General features: G+C 50.2%; 1 protein-coding gene and 1 long non-coding RNA gene across 2 annotated transcripts in view; one reads left to right on the forward strand and one right to left on the reverse strand.

Moving 5' to 3' along the window:
- The window catches only part of LOC125930033 (uncharacterized), a 192,500-nt gene that overhangs the window by 123,693 nt on the left and 49,673 nt on the right, over positions 1-19,134 (reverse strand). The gene's annotated exons all lie outside the window — the stretch shown is intronic.
- ADCYAP1R1 (ADCYAP receptor type I) overlaps positions 1-19,134 on the forward strand; it is a 48,573-nt gene that overhangs the window by 10,027 nt on the left and 19,412 nt on the right. The window contains exons 3-11 of the mRNA XM_049641656.1: positions 6,670-6,777; positions 9,347-9,367; positions 10,412-10,453; positions 12,847-12,956; positions 13,562-13,659; positions 14,122-14,254; positions 15,183-15,336; positions 15,759-15,819; positions 16,356-16,425. Coding sequence (XP_049497613.1) covers positions 6,670-6,777; positions 9,347-9,367; positions 10,412-10,453; positions 12,847-12,956; positions 13,562-13,659; positions 14,122-14,254; positions 15,183-15,336; positions 15,759-15,819; positions 16,356-16,425 — 797 coding nt within the window. The remainder of the gene's footprint in view (positions 1-6,669; positions 6,778-9,346; positions 9,368-10,411; positions 10,454-12,846; positions 12,957-13,561; positions 13,660-14,121; positions 14,255-15,182; positions 15,337-15,758; positions 15,820-16,355; positions 16,426-19,134) is intronic.

The raw sequence follows: 19,134 nt of genomic DNA on the forward strand, positions 1-19,134 counted from the left end.
CTAGCCACGCAGACCCTCAAGCCAGAAATCCAGGTAGCATCCTTGGTACCTCCTTCTCTTTCACCGCATTAGTCAAGGTAGCCTAGACTTCTTGCTGCAGTAACAAAAACCAAAAACCAACCAACCGAAAAAAAAAAAACCTTAAAGTTGCAGAGACTCAGCACACACCAGTCTTGATTGCTTGCACACGTCATAGGCCGGTGTGATTGGCAGAGGTGGGAGGTGGGGCTTGACTCTGCACAGTCGTTCAGAGATCTGGGTTCCTTCCATCTCAGGACACTGCCCCCCTCAACGTGTGGCCTCCAAGGATGCTACAGAGAAGGGAGAGGGAGGGAAAGGGCGCGGACTATGTGAGGGGAGCCTTTGAGAGCAGTTCATCACCTCCACATACTGTTGGTGAGAACTCAGCCGCATAATGTGGATGAGTGCACTTGCCAGCCGTGTCTGGCCTGTCTGTCACCAAGCCCATCCGTTCTGCCTCCCAGCTCACCTACACAGAATGCCTTTTCCATCTCCGCTGTCCTGGCTCCACATCAAGTCCTTCCGCCATCCCCTGGACTTCTGCCATATCCTAACAGACATGTCTCCATGTTTGATTTGCTTCTCTTGAAATGTATTACCTTCCCACGCAGCTGAATCAGACCATGTGACTCCTTGTCTTAAAACACATCTGTGGGAGGCAAAACAATGCCCCCACCAATGATGTCCACGTCGTGATCCCCAAAGCCTGTGAATGTATTACCTTACATGGCAAAAGGAACTTGGCAGGTGTAATTAAGTTAGGGATCTTAAGATGGGGACAGTTACCTGGATTATTCAGGTGGATCCAATATAATCACAAGGGTCCTTATAAGGAAAGGAAGGAGGCGGGAGGGTCAGAGAAGGAGAGATTTGAGGATGCTTTGCTACTGGCTTTGAAGATGGTGAAAGGGACCACAGGGCAAAGAATGTCTTGAATCTGGAAAAGACAAGGAGATGGACTCACCCTAGAGCCTCCAGAAGAAACGCAGCCCTGCAGACATCTCCGTTGTAGTCCAGTGACACCTATATTGGACTTTCTGACCTCCGGAACCGTAAGAAATTGGGGCAGTTAGGTCACTGAGTCTGCTTTGTTGCAGTAGCATAGGAAGGTAATTCATCATCTGAGCCTTCTTAGCATTTAGCATAAAATGCAAAATGTTTGTCATGACCCCCAGACTATAAGCTCTGTGCAGGCAGAGACTAGGGCTGTTTTATTCACTCCTGTATTGCTCTGCAGCGTCTGACTCATAACAGACACAGAGTTTCTTGAATAAACGAGACAATAAGAGGGAGGGTGAGGGGAGAATGCGAAGGAAAAAAAAGGGGTAAAAGGAGGAGGGAGAAGAGAAGGAGAAAAGGTGTTTCAGTATCCTGAACAGATGGGGATAGAGAAGCTGGATATATTCTGTGGGGGTGGGAGGAAAACGAGTTGCTGTCCTTACTTAGAGAAACTCAAGGCTCTTTCCAGAGCCCAGATCCTATCCTCCTCATCTCCCCAGAAAGGGTTTCTGGGGGGGGATTCAGAGCAGGCCCCATCAGAGCCCACACCACCTCCCTCAGGGACGGGCTGAGAGGGGGAGCTGTAGAAGTGTGCATGGGCATTCTGGGAAGCCTTGATGTGGCCACTGGAGTTTCCTCCTGCCCCCAGTGGGCAGAGGTCTGTGAACTCCCGATGGGGTCAGGGACATTGTCCCCTAAAGGAGAACTGTGTCTCTATTCAGAGCATTTCTGACATTGAATATGTGAGTTTTCCACACCAAGCAATTCTCCAGTTTTCTGTGGGACCCAGGTGGTCTCCCTACAATTTAAGTCACTTCTGATACTAACTACCTGGAGTTAGCATGGACCGTACTGGTTAAGGGTCTTAGTCTCAAGACTGTCCCCCCACCCCACCCCTGCCACTTCACACACCAATTTTGCAAATCATGAGTCCCCATGTTACACACTCTTCTGTCTGACTTGACTACAAATTGGGGGTTCCCATGACCCCCTTGTCAGGTTCAATAATTTGTGATAATGGCTCACAGAACTCAGGGAAACATGTTTACCAGTTTACTCTAAAGGATATAAATGAACAGCCAGACGAAGGGGTTCACAGAGCAAAGTCCAGAAGGATCCCAGGCGCAGGAGCTTCTGTCCCTGTGCAGTTTGGGGTGCACCACCTTCCTAGTATGTGGATGTGTTCACCAACGCAGAAACTCTTGGAACCCCATTGTTTAGGGTTTTTATGGAAGTTCTGTAATGTACGTATGATTGACTACACCACACCCTTGGCCATTGGTGATTAGCCCCTCCTCCTCTGAGGTTGGTGGGTGCGGCTGAAATCACGTGGTTGGTTCCCCTGGCAACCAGCCACAGCAGCCAAGAGTCACCTCATTAGCATAAACTCAGGAGTTGTTGAAAGGGGCTTATGAATAACAAAAGACAGTCTCATCCTCTTGAGGAAATTCCAAGGACTTAGGAGCTCTGCCTAGGACCTGGGACGAAGACCAAACATATAGTTCTTATTATATCATGATATTACAGTCTTCTAAGTCCAGGTACTGGGATTGGGCCCAGTTTGTGGAGCGTGTCTGGCTCTGTCACTAAAATCGAGTTACGGATTTTAGTTCTAGTCTTTCCATCTGCCCTGACGCTGTAGGAATTGCTCCTAGGACCCTTAGTCCCTGGAGGGGAACCATGCTGGGAGCCTAAGGAGGCAAGAGGAGGGCTTTGATAGTGTGGCAGGCCACGGGGAAGGGTCGCACACCTTGGCAGATACCCCTTGGTAGATGTTTGTCTGGGCAATGGGGCCAGGGAGGGCAGCCCCGGACTGAGAATGCATTTCCCACCATGCCTGTGCACCTCTGGCCTCCAACCTGGGGGTCCCCTTCTCCCCTCCTGGCACCTCTGCCTGAGCCCTGTATCCTTCCCTGCCCTTCAGCCCTCAGGACTATGCTCTCTCTATTGAAAGTGGCTTGAGGGGCACATGGGTGGCTCAGTCAGTTAGGCATTCCACTCTCGGTTTTGGCTGAGGTCATGATCTCTCGGGTTCCTGAGTTTGAGCCCTTCATTGGGCTCCTCGCACTGACAGTGCAGAGCCTGCTTGGAATTCTCTCTCTCTCTCTGCCCCTCCTGCACATGCTCGCTCTCTATCAAAATAAATAAATAAACACACACACACAGAACAAAAAGAGAAATTAGAGTGGTCTGAGACCTTGGGAATGTCAGCTGGCAGTAGCAGCTGGCACTGCCAGGGCCTAATGTTCCACATTAAGGGAACATCTGTTGGCTGGGGCTTCTAGGGCATGGGCCAGACACAGCCACACTCCACAGCCATTCCACCATCAGCATGGACCATGGCAGCCAAAGATGTGCTGTTGGGTCTCTTTCAAGGACATGATGTCATAAGGAGCCACATGCCGGCTGGATGTCCTGCTGTGAAGGGTGGACAGGAATCGGCGATCACTGGATATTATTGGTGGTCCCAGTGAGGCCTGGGACCCTGCTCCTCTCTCACCCCAGTGTCCTTGTCTTCTTGGTTTGTTACCTTTCAGAGTTTTCTATGGTGCTTCCAGCTCCCAAGCTTGGTCATTCCAGGAGCAGGAGATTATATGCCAACGTGACTGGGTGTGAATTCCAAAATAGTCAGATCTGAATTCTGAGAGACTGGGTTTTCTGCACTTGGAAGCTTTGGGTGCCTTGTTGTCCAAACGCCTCCCATAAGTCTGTCATGGGCCCCAACAGAGAGGCTGGGAGCACATGAGGCCAGTCCTAGACCCCCTGTCCCAGCTAGTGCCTGCCCAGGCATCCTCTGTGACCTGTTGGTGGCACCCCACTGGCATTTCTCCTCACCTTGCAGGGCTCTGCTGCTTCTCCCTGCCTGGGCCTGTCTCAGGGGAATGATTCTCAGGGACACCTAATTGAAATAATGAAATTAATGACAGTAACAACGGTGAACATGCATTGAGTGAGCCTGGAGTTCTAAGAGCTTTACATGTATGAATTCATGAATTGTCACAACAGCTCTGTGGGGTGGGACACTGTGGGTCACCCACTGGCTGTCTCTTATCTGGTAGAGAAGCCCTCTCTAAAGCCCTTATTTATAGACCCCTCAGCAGGATGTGGGTCTCTTCCTGAAACTGTATTCTGCTGTCAGACCCGCCCACCCACCCCCCCCCCCCCCCCCCCCGCCCCCCGCCCCATGCAGCCACCTCTCTCCTCCACCTTTGTCCCCTCTTAGGAATTACATCACCACATGTACCTCTACTGCCCACCTGGTAAATGTGGGATTCCCTGGGGCTCCCTCCTCCATGCCCTTCTCACTTCATGTCCCTTCCCTGGGTGAACTGCCAGGGGAAAAGTGAGGGGAAAGTGAGGGCCGGGCCTTGGGGGCCATATTAAGGACTTGAGGTGGGGTGGGCTGTATGACCAGGCTGGATCTTCCTTTTGGAAAGATCACTGTCACAGCTGTGTGGGGTGGAGGAGACTATGGTCCCAATGAAAGGTAGGTTGCCCCTTAACTAGGTGGGGGTAGGGGGATGGAGAATAGGGCATGGATTCCACAAATATTTGGAACTCAAACCAACAGGATATGGTGTTCAGTTAGACCTGGAACAAGAAGGAGAAGGAGACCTAGCAAGGGTGGTCTGTTACCGAAACCCAACTTCAGCTACCCTTTGCTCAAAAAGCCAATGCTCGAGAGATGAATTTTGATTGGAAAGGAATATAGGCTTTGTTCAGGAAGCTGGCCACTGGGGAGAAGGCAGCCTTGTCCAAAGGCCACTGGGGAGAAGGCAGCCTTGTCCAAAGGCCAACTCTGAGGTTTCTGCCTGGCCCAGAGATTTTTTTTTTATTTTTTAAATTAATTAATGTTAATGGTTATTCATTTTTGAGAGAAAATGAGTGGGGAGGGGCTGAGAGAGGGACAGAGGATCTGAGGCGGGCTCTGCACTGATAGCAGAGAGCCCGATGTGGGGCTCAAACTCGCGGAACTGTGAGATCATGACCCGAGCCGAGGTCACACACTCAACCAGCTGAGCCTCTGAGCAACCCCCCCACCCCCACCACCAACAGGGATTTGTTTAAATGGGTATAGGGCAGTTAATCAGTTAAGGGAGTGCGGTGGTCTGTTACATTTCTTGATTACATGCCCACTCGATGGTGCCAGCTATAAAGACAACATTATAGTGCTCGGAGGTTGGCCAGGTTGGTGACACGCAGAAGGGCTCTGTTCTTTTCTAAGAAAGAATGCGTGATCTACAGATTTACAAAGAGAGATTTAGCTAATTATGCGGGCTAAGGGTGCTTGCTAAAGTTTGAAGACGACTAGGTTAGCCAGAGGGTCAACCGAGGTGACATCAAGTCTAGGTGTCTAGCTGGGGCTGAGACAGGAGATGAGGCTTTAGTAGGAGATGCTGAGTTGAGTCTTGGACATGCTGGGTTTGGATTGCCCCGGACCCTTTATGCTAGGGATATCCAGTCACGGGAGGCTGCTTTCAGGGAGTGCAGGACTCGGGATGGGGAGGTTGTCTGTGTGTAGCTCTGTCCTTAAGTCCAGGAACCAGTGGTCTTGTCCAAGGGGAGAGGGGAGAGGCCAGGGCCAGGGTGGCCGCCAGCACCTGCATTCACACAGGGTCAGCAGGGCAAGCCCTGCCAGGGTGACGAGGTGGGCTGTGGGCGGCTGGTGGCCCAGGCCAGAGACATTTCAGTGGAGAGGGAGGTAGAGTCAGGAAAGGGTGGAGCATGAAGGGAGGTGAGAAAGTGGCCACAGGGAGTGTGGGAGCTGGAAGGAGAGAGAGGATGCATGGTGGGCAGAGGGGCAGGAGGGTCTGCTGAGCCCCCAAATAATATCTGGTTCATCAAATAATATCAAATTATATCAAGTCCGTCATGCTCCCAGCAGTGCATGTCCAGTGAGACCCAAATCTGGATGATTCCCAGACACCCCTCAGCCTGTCCTTGCTCCCTCCTCCCTTTCCAGCTCTCAGTATTTGCCTGAACTGGGCCCGTGTCCCCCCTGCCCCCACACTGCGTCCCTTCACAGTCCCGGGCCGTGGCCATGCAGGCCTCTGCCTGGATGCCTCTGCCCTCCTCCTTCAGGTGTCAGAGCCTCGCCATCTGGAAGGCAGGTGCGGCCCTGGAGCAGCACCCTCAGGCCAGCCAGTTCCCAGCCCTCCCCTTAGGGGCAGGGAAGGCCCACCAAGGAGGCCGAGCTGAAGCTGGCCCCCAGAGTGATAGTGGAGGCCTGGAGGACTGGGGGGAGCTGGTGCGGGATGATGGGAGGTTGCTGTAAAGACCCCCGGCCTCTCATGCTTACTGATCCCGCCCTGTCCTGTTGCTGCTCTGTTTCTCTCTTCCCTGCCGTCCTGCCAGCACCGTGGGGCTGTGGGAGATGCAAAGTCAGATGAGCGCTCCCTCCCCACCCCAGGAACTCCTAAATGTCCCAGCTCCTCTTTGAGGGGTGTTCAGGGATGAGGCTGAGCCCTGCCTCACACAGTAAGCCTCACCTTCCCTCCAGGAAACTCTTCCCTCCCACTGCAAGGGCCTGGCTCACAAGGGTGTATGTGTGCACATGTGAACCCCTGCATGTGTGCATGTGTGTGGTGTGTGTGGTGCGTGTGCATGTGTGGGGCTGGGCCCCCCTCACCACGGCTCTCTTCCGCACAGGCTGCCCCGGGATGTGGGACAACCTCACGTGTTGGAAGCCTGCCCGTGTGGGGGAGATGGTCCTCGTCAGCTGCCCTGAACTCTTCCGAATCTTCAACCCAGACCAAGGTGAGTTTCCCCCTGGGACCTCTTTAGGCCTCGATTGGTCTAGTCTGCTCCCCACACTTGGGCCCCCGACCTACCTGGGACACCCTGAAGGCCGATATTCCACACTCCAGAGCTCCCATGCTGGTGGGAGGGTGAAACCACAGACCCTGGTCCACACGGGGCCACGGAGGCACCTGCAGACCGGGCCCCCAGGTCGACGTGGAGATGTGCCGTATGCGTGAGGCAATGTGCTCTCAGATGTGGGCTCCATCACTTACCCAAGTGGGGCCTGGAGCAAGGCAATTCACCCCTCTGTCCCTAGTCTGTCAAATGGGAATGTGGCATAGTGACTGGGGAATCAGTGGAGGAATGCATGTGGTAGTCACTCAGTCCAGGCCTTGACACATTTTAATGGTCAATAATGTTAGTTGGTGTTACTATCAATATACTTCATGCAGGGATGCTCAGAGGCTCAGAGAGACACCCAGATATGGACACACAACAAGACACCCTTAGGCAGCTGGATGTAAGACTCTTCTCCCATGTCCACACTCACATACCCACTTAGATACTGGGTATGTTGTCACAAAGAGCTCAGTTTGGGACATGTCTGTGTTTCAGGTCTTGGGGGGCCATTGATATGCTATGGAGATACTCAGGGGCCCCAGACCAATTTGAGAGTCCTAGGGGTGGGCAGTGGCTGAGTTGTATGCCTCAAGACGTAGGGACAGGAGGGGTGCCTGGGTGGCTCAGTTGGTTAAGCATCCAACTCTTGATTTTGGCTCAGGTCATGATCTCACAGTTTGTGAATTTGAGCCCCACATTGGGCTCTGCGCTGATAATGTGGAGCCTGCTTGGGGTTCGTTCTCTCTCTCTCTCTCTCTCTCTCTCTCTCTCTCTCTCCCCTCCCTCCCTGCCCCTCCTCTGCTCATGCTGTCTCTGTCTCTCTCAAAATAAATAAACTTAAAAAAAAAAGATGTAAGGACAGGAGGCAGAGGAGAGGGGGCAGTGCTCTGCCTAAAGGCACAAGGCCTTAATGACTACATCTCCAAGGGCAGGGGTCTGAGGAAAAGGGGATCATGCAGATCTCTTCTTTGGGGGTGAGTCCGCTGGGCTTTCCAGGCCAGTTCCCACCTTTCAGCTGGGACCTTGTAGCTCCTAAGAAAGGCTGCTGTCCAGCCAGTCCACACTGACTCTGGGAGGGGCCTATAGCCAGACCCTGGTCCTCACCCTACTCCTTGTGGCCATCAAGGGAAGCAGGGCACCAAGGTAGTGGGGGCAGGGAGAGGAAGCAGGGCTGGACTCCAGGCAGGTGATATCCTGAGAACTGGCCCACTGACTGCTGAGCCCTGGGTTGGAACCTTGTTTAGAGGAAGATGGAGGGATTAGAGGGATCTGAGTCACTTGTGTGGTCATGCACAGGACTTTGTCACCTGGCCCTCAGCTTCCTGTTTCACCTGCCTAAGGCTTAGGCCAATGTCCTTCTAGAATTGGAGAGTTCCAAGTTCCAGTCCACTAGGGAGTCTTGCCTACCTCCGTCCCCCACCCTGTCTGTGAGAGGCAGAGGCATATTTTCTTTTACTCTTGGGACTTTTACTCTACAACATCCCTGACCCTGCCCAGAGGGGAACGGGCTTGCAGAAGGTGGCAGTATGTTGGGGTGCAAGGCCCCATGCAAAGACCACGGAAGCAGGGTTTAGCTACAATGCCCCACCTCCCCTCCCCCCCACTTCCCCTTGTGGAGCTTTCAGCCACACCTCCCACCTCCAGACCTGCCAGCCCAGAGGGAGAGTGGCAGTTGGGCTGTCTCATCCTGAAAACTGGGGGACTGGGCGTGACCCAGAGCAGGACAGGAAATGAATTTGAAAGAGGAGACAAACTCAGGAAGCGCTGGGGTGCGGGGTACCATGTGCATGGCGGGGCATCAGGTGTGGTGACCGCAGGTGACTCAGCCGCATCTCTGATGCGTTCCTATGGAAACCACCTTCATCACTTCCTCCGTGCATGTATTCCTCTCATTCATCGTTTACTTGAAGTTTCTTACACATCCACTTTGAGTCAGGTACCATGGCAAGACTGCTGCTTTTCAACAACAAAAAAGGCAACATGAATCAGCAGTAAATTAAGATTTTAAGATTTAAGACCTTCGCACTATATCCCTCCCTCTGGCAATTGCATGATGAATGTGTTATTTACACCTGATTCTTAATGGCTCATTAAGGCAGGGCCTTTTAGCATCTCTGTTCACAAAGCTGGATCAGTGAGATTTGCCTTAAATAGTTAGAAAGTTGAGAATGGCATTTCTCCTTTTGTTTTGCGGTTTCCAAGGCTGAATCTGTTCGCTGTAGTAGTTGTTGCTTTGCAGGTTATTGAAGATACAAGAGCACTGATCTCTCTCCTCCTCTCATTTCTCCTTAACTGGGTCCCGTGTCTGGCCCACCCCCAGCCTGTAGTCCTCATGGCCTTGGGTCCCCAGCAGAGTCTGGGAGTAGGGAGCAGGAGAGGGAGGAAATCGACAGGACCCAGTGAGAGCAGACTCACCATTAGCCCCCTTGTTCACCTCTGTGTTGTCTCTCTTTTTCTGTTTCAGTGTGGGAGATGGAAACCATTGGTAAGAGGAACCTTGGAGAAGACAGGCTGCTGATCATCTATCTGTCCATCTGTCCATCCAGCGAGAGCCCAGTTCTGACTGCTGGGAATGGGTGGGGGTGGAAGCAGAGGCTTATCAGAGACCAGGTTCTCCCCACACCAGCCACCTTTGGCCATCCGGGAGGTGGGGGACACAGGCAGATGGAAGGCACAGGTGCCTTGGTGTTGGGTGCTCACGGGCTGATTTGGGAGTATGAGACACACGCATGGAGGGGTTGGAAAACGAGCCTACCCGTGTGCCCAAGCATACATACAGGCCTGAATGTGTGTGTGAGCCCACGTAGATACTGACATCCTTGGTGGCTGTGAAGTTGAAATGTAGGGCAGGCTTGAGAGCATGGGAGACCTCGCTATGCAGTATGCAGGCGGGATAATGAGTAGGTCCGGAGAGGCTTCCTGGAGAGGGTGGCATGTCAGCTACGTGTTAAAAGCAGGACTTTGAGAAGTGGAAAGGAAACGAGGGTTCATTGCCAGCAGGGGATTCTTGATAAGAAAGGATGGAGGTGAGAATAAAGAGTCAGGAGAAAGAAAAAAAAATGTCTGAGGATGAAGTCCTGGGCTCATCCAGGATGAGATAGGTTTGGGGCTGAGATGGAGGCTTGCAGACCAAAGAAGAGACCCAAGGCCGGGACCCATATTGCTGCTCCTTGCCTTTTTCTGGAAAAGGGCCAGTCATCCTTTTCCATTCCCCTCCCAGTCCAGAGGCCCTCCCACCTTCCTGACAATATCCCATTTCCACTTCCTGTTGCCCAGTGGGGAGAACTGAGTCATGGGCCATCATTAGCATCACGGAAATACAAAGCAAATGAGATTGATGCTAGAAGGCATGGTGTGTCAGAGCGGTGTGTGGCTGCCATGTGCGCGCTGAGGCCTTTTGGCCAAGACCCCACCTCTGGCGTCTGGACCAGGGATGGCCTTGGGCTACCAGGGTGGAGAGTATACCATGCATGGCCCCACACGTGGATGGCTGTGTGTGCTGACTCATGCCCACTTTTGTGCTTTGCAGGAGAGTTCGATTTCCCTGACAGTAACTCCTTGGATCTCTCAGGTGAGGTTATGGGTAAGCTGGGGCCAACCAGGGGCTGGCTGGAGGGAGGGCACCTGCTGACACGTGAGCTTGGGGGCCCCTATTCCAGGGCAGTCAGTGCCTTTCTGTGGCTGTGTGATCTTTGACAGGTCGCTCTCCTTCTCTGAAAAAGCTGTGGATTTTCTCCAGGGAAACTTGCACTCGTGTGCTCAGATAGAACATTGTGCATATAATTTCTGGGAGTGCAGATCTCTCAAAGCTTCATTGTGGACTCCCAAGTACAGATCCCCTAGATCAGAAGGCCCCTGATAGTTTGGAACTTCCAAAGGTGCAGTGGTGGTTCTCGAACTTTCACTGTGATCTGTCACCTAGTGAGCTTATTAAAACTCAGATTCCAGGACGCCACCCCCAGAGTCTCTGATTTAGTAGGCCTGGGGTGAGGCCTGAGAATGTTCATTTCTAGCCAGTCTCCCAGTTGCTGCTTGATGGGCTGGTCTGGGAAGGGTGCCCACTTTGAGAACTACTTCCCTAAAATTCTGTGCTCCTATGAAATTGCTGGGGCAAAATAGCCTAGTGAAGTAGGCACAGCCACTACAAGTTTTTGACATTCTGGAGAGTACTCCATCTTCTGGAGATTTCCATCAGAACAATAGAGTGGCAAATTCGTGGAATAGTTCTGAACAAAATGGTTTACACGCTTCTGTGCCCACACTGTCTTATAAAAAGAAACAGAGAAAGAAGGAAAATAAAAGAAAGGAAATGGCTTCTACCTCTAGGACACTTTTACAAAATTGCTTTTCAAAGCAGCTTCCCTTTCCTCTTCCCACCACCCTGATGTGGGCAAAGCAGAGAGGAGATGAGGTCCAGAAATGAGAAGGGACTTGGCCAAGGCCCTGATTCCCCCAGGACATGCAGACTTTCAGTGGGACTTGGAAGGAGGTCGCCAGCCAGTAACAGCCTGACATAGATTTGCTGGAAGAAAGAATTTGGCATCAAAATGTGGGACAGAAGTGACTCCTTCTTTCCCTGGGCCTGGCAGACGTCCTCCTCATCCTGTGTCACAGGACTCCAAACTCGAGAAGCAATGGAAACCAGTAATCCCCCACTCGGGGCAGAGCTGTCTTCTATGGAAGGGGTCACCCACCCTCTGCTGCTTCCCAGAGTCCCAGGAAGTATGTTTCTGACTCTCTTGGTAAAAAAGAATTGGCCCCAGCTCTTCCAACTCAACTGGCAAGGACATGAGGTTGGAAAAGTGCGGAGGGCTTTCTGGTCTTGGTCTCTGCCCTTTCCTCCTTCCTGAGCTCCCCAGGGGTGGCCTTGGCCACAGCAGGGGGATCCTTCCAGAAACATGGGTTCTGGAGGCCCCTTTTCCATAGATGTTACCTGTTGTACACAATTTTCTGGCCCCTGAATCCTGTAAAAGAAAAAAACATTCCCATGTGTCCTAATATACCAGGTAAGTTCCCAGAAAGCCAGTCTGGGGACAGGGGACAGCCTGGGGCCACACTCAAGTGCAGGGATGGAGGCAGAGGGGGCTGCTTGCCTTCTCCCCTCCATGGGGTGTCTGTGGTTCACCCTTACAGACAGTCAGGAGAGGGGAGGATGAAATGAGCAATCATTAAAGGCTAAAAGGCCCCAGGCGGGGCAAAAACCAATCTAGATTCCACTCTGTAGACAGGAAATGACTCCCTCTGCTTTGGTGTCCTGCAAAATGGCCTTTAAAGTCTATCAAAAGAAAATTAAAGCGCATTAGTGACAGAAAACAGACCTCTAAACCTGGGAAGACAAAAGTTTTTTTTGTTTTTTTTTTTTTAAACTTAAATACATATCTTAATAAGATCTGGTGCTAGGTTAATGGAGGTCTGGTCCTTGTTAATTAAGCAAGCCGTGCGTCCCCTTTGTGCGGATATTGCTGCTGGAAGGCTCGCAGCTCCCCATGTATGACAGGAGCTCCTACATCACAGACACCTGAGGTGGTTACTGGACCAGAATCTGGGGGTTGGAACACAGCGGGGTTTGCAATGATGACCTCACATCATTCTTTTCTGCCCATTGCAATTTGACACGTGCTGACGCAGGGCCTAGGCAAGGGGCTCAGGCCTTTCCCGGGTGAGCATTTGCCAGTTCCAGAAGAGGAGGAGGCTGGACTCAGCCTGGCTCGGTCCCCTCACCGCTTGTTAAGAGATCTGCAGTGCCTGGTCCTCCCCAGTGTCCTTTGTGTAAAGGCTTAAGGGCACCAGCAATCACTATTTTCCCTCAGACAGTGGAAGATTTTGTGAACCTTCAGTCACCATGCTTCCCGGATGGGCATATGGGTTTCCAGAAATTCCCACTGAAGAAGTAATTTTCAAGTGAGAATTTCAGGGTCCTTTTAAATCATTTCCATGCCTCACTGAGTTTTTGTTCTACTGCAGACATGAGGGTGGTGAGCCGGAACTGCACTGAGGATGGATGGTCGGAGCCGTTCCCTCATTATGTGGATGCTTGTGGGTTCGATGAATATGAATCAGAGACCGGGGACCAGGTGAGTATCTGTCCCCACCTGGAGGTGGTGGGGGTGGAGCCGAGGAGGCCCGTGGCAGGGTGTTCCCAGCAAAGGCCTTGGCTCCTATTGGGACTCCAGGAAGCTCAGGTCCCCAGGCAGTCCACGAGCACCTGCTGTGTACCCAAGGCGGATACGCAGAGGGCAAGACTTATTCATTCATTCTGGGCCAAGAAGCATCTGGTTTGCTGTCTGAGTTCCTCCAGCCCCTACCACATGTCCCCTACCTCTCCGGCTACTCTGCTAGGGTGCTCATCCTTCCTGTGGCCCGACAACTGAAAGGTTGATGCTGGGCTCAGCAGGGGGCCTCCTGGACACTTCTCCAGGCTAAGGCTATTCTGATTGGTTGGTGCCCCTCTATTTAGCCAGCATTTACTGAATGTCAGCAGAATACAGACACTGCAGAGGGGAGTAAAAAACTCATGGGGGATGGGGTGAGGGGCAGAGTAGTAGAGGGAGAGGAGGAGGCAAGAAAGAAAGGAGGAGCCGGGTAGTGGTCCCCGAGGTGGGAAAGCCCTGGCCTGAGGGGGCTGGGGGATTGGGGCAAGCCCCGTGTGGAACGCTGAGTATTTTGTGCTTTGCTCCAGGACTATTACTACCTGTCGGTCAAGGCCCTGTACACAGTTGGCTACAGCACATCCCTTGTCACCCTCACCACTGCCATGGTCATCCTGTGTCGTTTCCGGTAAGACCCTCCCCCAGCAGTGTTTGAGCTAGTGCAGCCCACCGTAGCTCAGAGCCCTTTCTCTGTCCCACCCACCCCCCACCCCTGCCCCTGGATATCAGCCCTGGAGGTCCCTTAGAGGGCAAGGACATTTCCTCCACCCCTAGGCTAACGGATGGGAAACTTGACCCCAGAGACAGCCACTGACGTGTCCAGGGCCACCAGCAAGGTAGACCTATGTTCCTCACTTTTATCCTAGATAGACAGAGCTCACAGGAGGGGAAAGTCTGGCCTCTCGGAATAGTGGAGCCAGGCAACAAAGGCCTGGCAGTGAATGAGGCTTTAGAGAGGTGGGAAGGAGGTGGCAAGGTGGGGACCCCCTGAGACAAAACCGTGGAGTTGGCCCAAAGCAGACCACAGAGTGGACGGGTGGAACAGGTTCCTTGCTTCAAGGCCTCTTCCTCCCCTGGCTTGCTGGCGTAGGAAGCTGCACTGCACCCGCAATTTCATCCACATGAACCTGTTCGTGTCATTCATGCTGAGGGCCATCTCCGTTTTCATCAAAGACTGGATCCTCTATGCGGAGCAGGACAGCAACCACTGCTTCATCTCCACTGTGAGTAAGCCGGGCCCTGGCAGGAAGGCCTCCTGCCCTCCCAGGACTCCCTTCCCTGCGACACCCGGTCATCCAGGTGTTTTTCTGCACGTTAAGGCATTGTCCCCAGTGAATGCGGAAATCCGGGAATGACCGTGAGGTTGCTAGTAGCCAGTGAGATCCCCGTATGATGTCGTTTCCTGTCCCTCTCTCTGTACATGTACTTGGCAGAACAGATGTGGAAGGGAGAGTGGAAATGCCAAGTCCCACTTGCCCAAGAAGGAAACTAGGTTCAGAGAGAGGGCTGGCCTGGCCCCTGGGCATTTAACTAACCCGTGACAGAGCCAAGGGGCTGCTTGGCTTGGATTTTCTCCAGACTACCTCCCCAATTGTCATACCTTTTGGAGGTAAGCAGAAAATACAGGCTTTGATGGAATAAGATGTAAAGAACATCCCAGAGCATAGGGTCTTGACCCAGGAGGGCATACTTGGAGCCGGGGGTGGGGGGCGGTGTCTCTCTGAGATTTCTGGGGGCCAAGAGCATTCCCCCTTGATGTCCAAAACCTTTATTTTACCAAGGAGCCTCCTGCAGGGTCCTCTGTATCCACCTTACCTGGAGGGGCTGGAGAAAGAGCAGGAAAGACCTGGGAGAATGAGCCTGGGGAGGGGAGAGAGTCCTGTGCTCGCCCCCGGCCCAACTCTTATCTGGCATGTGTAGAGTTGCCTCCATGGGCAGCTTCGACCCAGAATCATAGGATGCTACATTTTTAACTCTTCAAATCCAGGAATGTTGAGTTTTTCAGCCCCATGGGGTGTTTGAATCCCAGCATGTCAGAGTTGTAGGGCCTTCAGGATTCTACCCGGTCCTGTTGGGCTGGATTTCCAGGGCTGGGTGGGGGCCAGCAGTGGGAGCTTCATGCCTCCCTCACCCTCCCTGCCCTCTTTGCAGGTGGAATGCAAGGCCATAATGGTTTTCTTCCACTACTGTGTCGTGTCCAACTACTTCTGGCTGTTCATCGAGGGCCTATACCTCTTCACCCTGCTGGTGGAGACCTTCTTCCCTGAGAGGAGATACTTCTACTGGTACACCATTATAGGCTGGGGTAGGTCACTGGCTGTGGCCTGGACAGGCTCAGGCCTCATGGCCAGGTATGTCCTTGGTCCCGCAGTCAGGGTGTGTTAGGTCAGAGGAGGGAGGCGCTGTCCTGCCCTGCAGCTGATGGTGTGCTTCTGGTTCTTGGACCCTTTCTTGCTCTTCCTGCCTATAGAAACCCACCATCAGAAAGAGATGATAGGCTCAGGAGTCCTTCTGAGAAGTGAGATAGCCCAGGGTCTTACGGGTACATGAACCCCCAGGAGGGACTTAGGGTCCCCAAGACTCCAGATCTAAAAGGGAGACCTGCCCCATGGGTCAGAACCCCCTGTCTGAGTGGGGACAGCGTCTTCTGGGAGCCTCAAATCTGAGGGGAACCCAGGGCCCGTGGGTTTTCCTGTTATCACCGAGCTTCTTTTCTTACTCTCCCAGGGACCCCAACTGTGTGTGTGTCTGTGTGGGCTGTGCTGAGGCTCTACCTCGACAACACAGGGTGAGTACATACCCGAGGGCCAGGGCGAGAGCCCCCCCCGACGGGCCTCAGTGGCTGCTCTGACCTAACATTGACTGCCCACCCCCACACCCTGACCCTACCACAGGTGGACCACATGGTCACATCTCAGCCAGAACCTAGTGAGAATGTGCAGGGCTTCGGAGTCCCTCTCTACTTTTGGGCCCAGCTCTGAGTGTCTTTTTTCCTTTCAGGGAGAGGAGGAAGAGTGTTGGGGGTGAGATCACCCCTCCACAAGCCCTGGGCCTGAAGGGGGAACACGGCCCTTGCCCAGGAGCCCATTGGTGACTCCAACTCTTGTGCTCCACTTCCTGCCTTGACAGGGAGCAGAGGGAAGGCCTGGGGCACTAGAAGAACCAGAACTGGGCTCGGGTCTGCAGCATGCCTGAGCACTTTCTTTCCAGCCAGCCCCTCCTCAGAGAGCTGTAGGGGAAAAGTGCCACAGTGGGGCCAGGGGCATTGTCCTGTGGGCATCCCAGCCCTGAGCTTAATCTCTCTTCTTTCTCTCTGTCTCTCAGCTGCTGGGATATGAATGACAACACAGCTCTGTGGTGGGTGATCAAAGGCCCTGTGGTTGGTTCCATAATGGTGAGTATCCTTGAGACAAGGAGGGGGAAGAGACAGGGCCTGGGCAGAAAACAGGAGAAGAGGAGAAATACAGAGGTCGCTTTACAAACCATCCTCTTTCCTTTTCATGGCTACATTATATTCTGGAACATGGATACACAAGTTGTTTAGCTATCCCACTAGTGTTGGACGTTTGTGTTATCTCATTTTTCCTCATAACAAAATACGCTACTTGGAGCAGTTGTGTGCATAATTTTGAGCATGAGTATTTCTTTAGAATAAATCTCTAGAAATGGAATTGCTGGGTCGGAACGAGTACCTCTTATCATTGTCTGCACTTAAAATATCAAACATTTACATTTTTGCATACTCTTCTGGGGAATAATGGTAGCTCATCGTTTTAACGTGAATCTCTCCACATTGCTGGTGCAGTGAAGTATTTTTTTTGCAAGCACTCATTGAAAATTTGTTTTTATTCTGGTCATTACCTGTTTATTTCTTTTGCTCGTTTTTCTTTTACTTGTTTTGATCACTTGTCTTTCTAACTGTTTGAAAGATAGTAATGCTTTGTCGGTTAAACACGTTGTAAGTGTGTTTACAAGACTGCATAATTTTATTACAGTCAAACTATCAGGTTTTGTCTTCATGAATTCTGAAACTTATTTCTTGTTTGTGGAAGTCTTTTCCCATCCTAGGATATAAAAGTATTTTTAACTGTTTTATAACAATTTTATGGGTTGGATTATTATATATATGTCCTTACTTTAGCTAATTTTTTAACGTTTATTTATTTTGAGAGAGAGAGAGAGAGAGCGCACAAGTGGGGGAGGGGCAGAGAGAGAGAGAGAGAGAGAGAGAGAGAGAGAGAATCCAAGCAGGCTTCATGCTGTCAGCACAGAGCTTGACGTTAGCCTATGAAACTGTGAGGTCATGATCTCAGCCATGATCAGGAGTCGGACACTCAACAGACTGAGCCACTGAGGCACCCCAGTCAAGCTAAATTTTTATTTCTTTGTCTAATCTGAAATGATATCTAATCTTCCTTAGTTTTTTTCCCCCAGTTGGATAGACATTCCACCCTTTTAATTTTTTTTATTAAATAGACCATCATTTCTCTATTATGTTAAAATGTTACTTTTATCATGAACATTCAATACATTCTTCTTGTATTTAGTTCCAGACTTTCTATGTTATATTACTAATCTATTAGGCTATTTCCATGGTGAATGCCCTCTTGTGTTTGTTATTATTAACCTGGTAGCAGGTTTTGAGATCTGGTATGTTAATATGCCTTTCTTTATTCTTTTTTCCTTCAAAATTTTCTTGCACACTTACTTGTTCAAGTGAACTTTCAAATATCCTTGTCAAATTGCAAAAAAAAAAAAAATTCTGGTCAAGAGTTTTAGAGAAATTGCATTGAATTTATAAATTAATTTGGAGAAGTGATTTTCTTAAAAATATGGAATCTTCCTCTCCAAGAACATGACATGATTCTCCATTTATTCAGCCTTTCTCATAGAGTCATTTGTATAGCTTTTTAGTTGTCTTGTCCAATTTACCTGCAAGGTATTTTCCATTCTGTGCTTGTATTGAATCTGGGACTCATTCTGTCATTGTATGTTCTAATGGGTTACTAATAGGGAAACTATTAGTTATTGTGTATTTTTGGTTACCTTTTCTTGGTTACCTTTTTAAACTTTCTTATTAGTTCCTGTCTCTTTTCAGTTGGTTTTCATGGGTTTTCTAGGTAGAACATTACATAATCTGTAAATGAAAATAATTTTACTCTTTCTAGTATTTATATCATTTATTCCTAGGTTTTGATGAGGATGGTGTTTGCTATATAGTTTTGGGAAGTTGTTCTTCATTGAACTAGGAAAGTTCCTATTCCTGGCTTGTTTTAGTGTGTATTTTTTAAAAATCAGGAAATTCAATATGTTTTGGAAACATTTTCTGGAGTGATCCCTTCCCTTCGTGATGGACGTTTATAATATTCCAATTTGTCTTCCTAATAAACAATGCTACAATGGATATATTTGTGTGTATCTTTGAATATGTGTGAATATATCTTTTAGAATTAATCTCTAGGAGTGGAATTTCTGGGACAAAGGGTACGTACATTTAACATTTTCATAGATATCAAATGAACAGAATACAAGAGTGCTCATTTCTCATGTCTTTGTTGATGTTTTGATTACTGAACTATTCACCAATCTTATGGGGGATAAGGGTAGTTTATTGTTTTAATCTGTTAATGTAACAAATATTAGTAGATTTGTTTTTTTTCCCTTGAACTTCCGGTGTAAAACCTTTATGGCCACGATCTGTTTGTTCTTTTAATACACTGCTAAATTCTATTTGTTAACATTTTGTTTGTAGTTTTTGCATTGTTCTTTGTATGTTCTCTAGTGTGTGGTGTGTGGTGTGTGTGTGTGTGTGTGTGTGTGTGTGTGTGTGTATTCATATGCTTTCTTCATTGTCCGGGATTTGGAGTAGAGTTTTGTTAGCCTAATAAGTAATTTGTGAGGTTTTCTTTTTATTTGCTTTTAAACAAAAGCAAATGAGGTAGTTTGTAAGTTACATCTTCCCTGAAGGTATTGAGAAACTGGTCTGTAAAGTTATCTGCATTTTAATGCCTTTTAATGCATCCATCTTTGATTAGTTTATTTAAATTTCTCCTAAGGACATTGCTCTACTCAGATTTTCCACATCTTCTTTTAACTTTTTTTA

This window comes from Panthera uncia, chromosome A2 (genome assembly GCF_023721935.1).
Source record: "Panthera uncia isolate 11264 chromosome A2, Puncia_PCG_1.0, whole genome shotgun sequence".
Classification (NCBI taxonomy): Eukaryota; Metazoa; Chordata; class Mammalia; order Carnivora; family Felidae; genus Panthera; species Panthera uncia.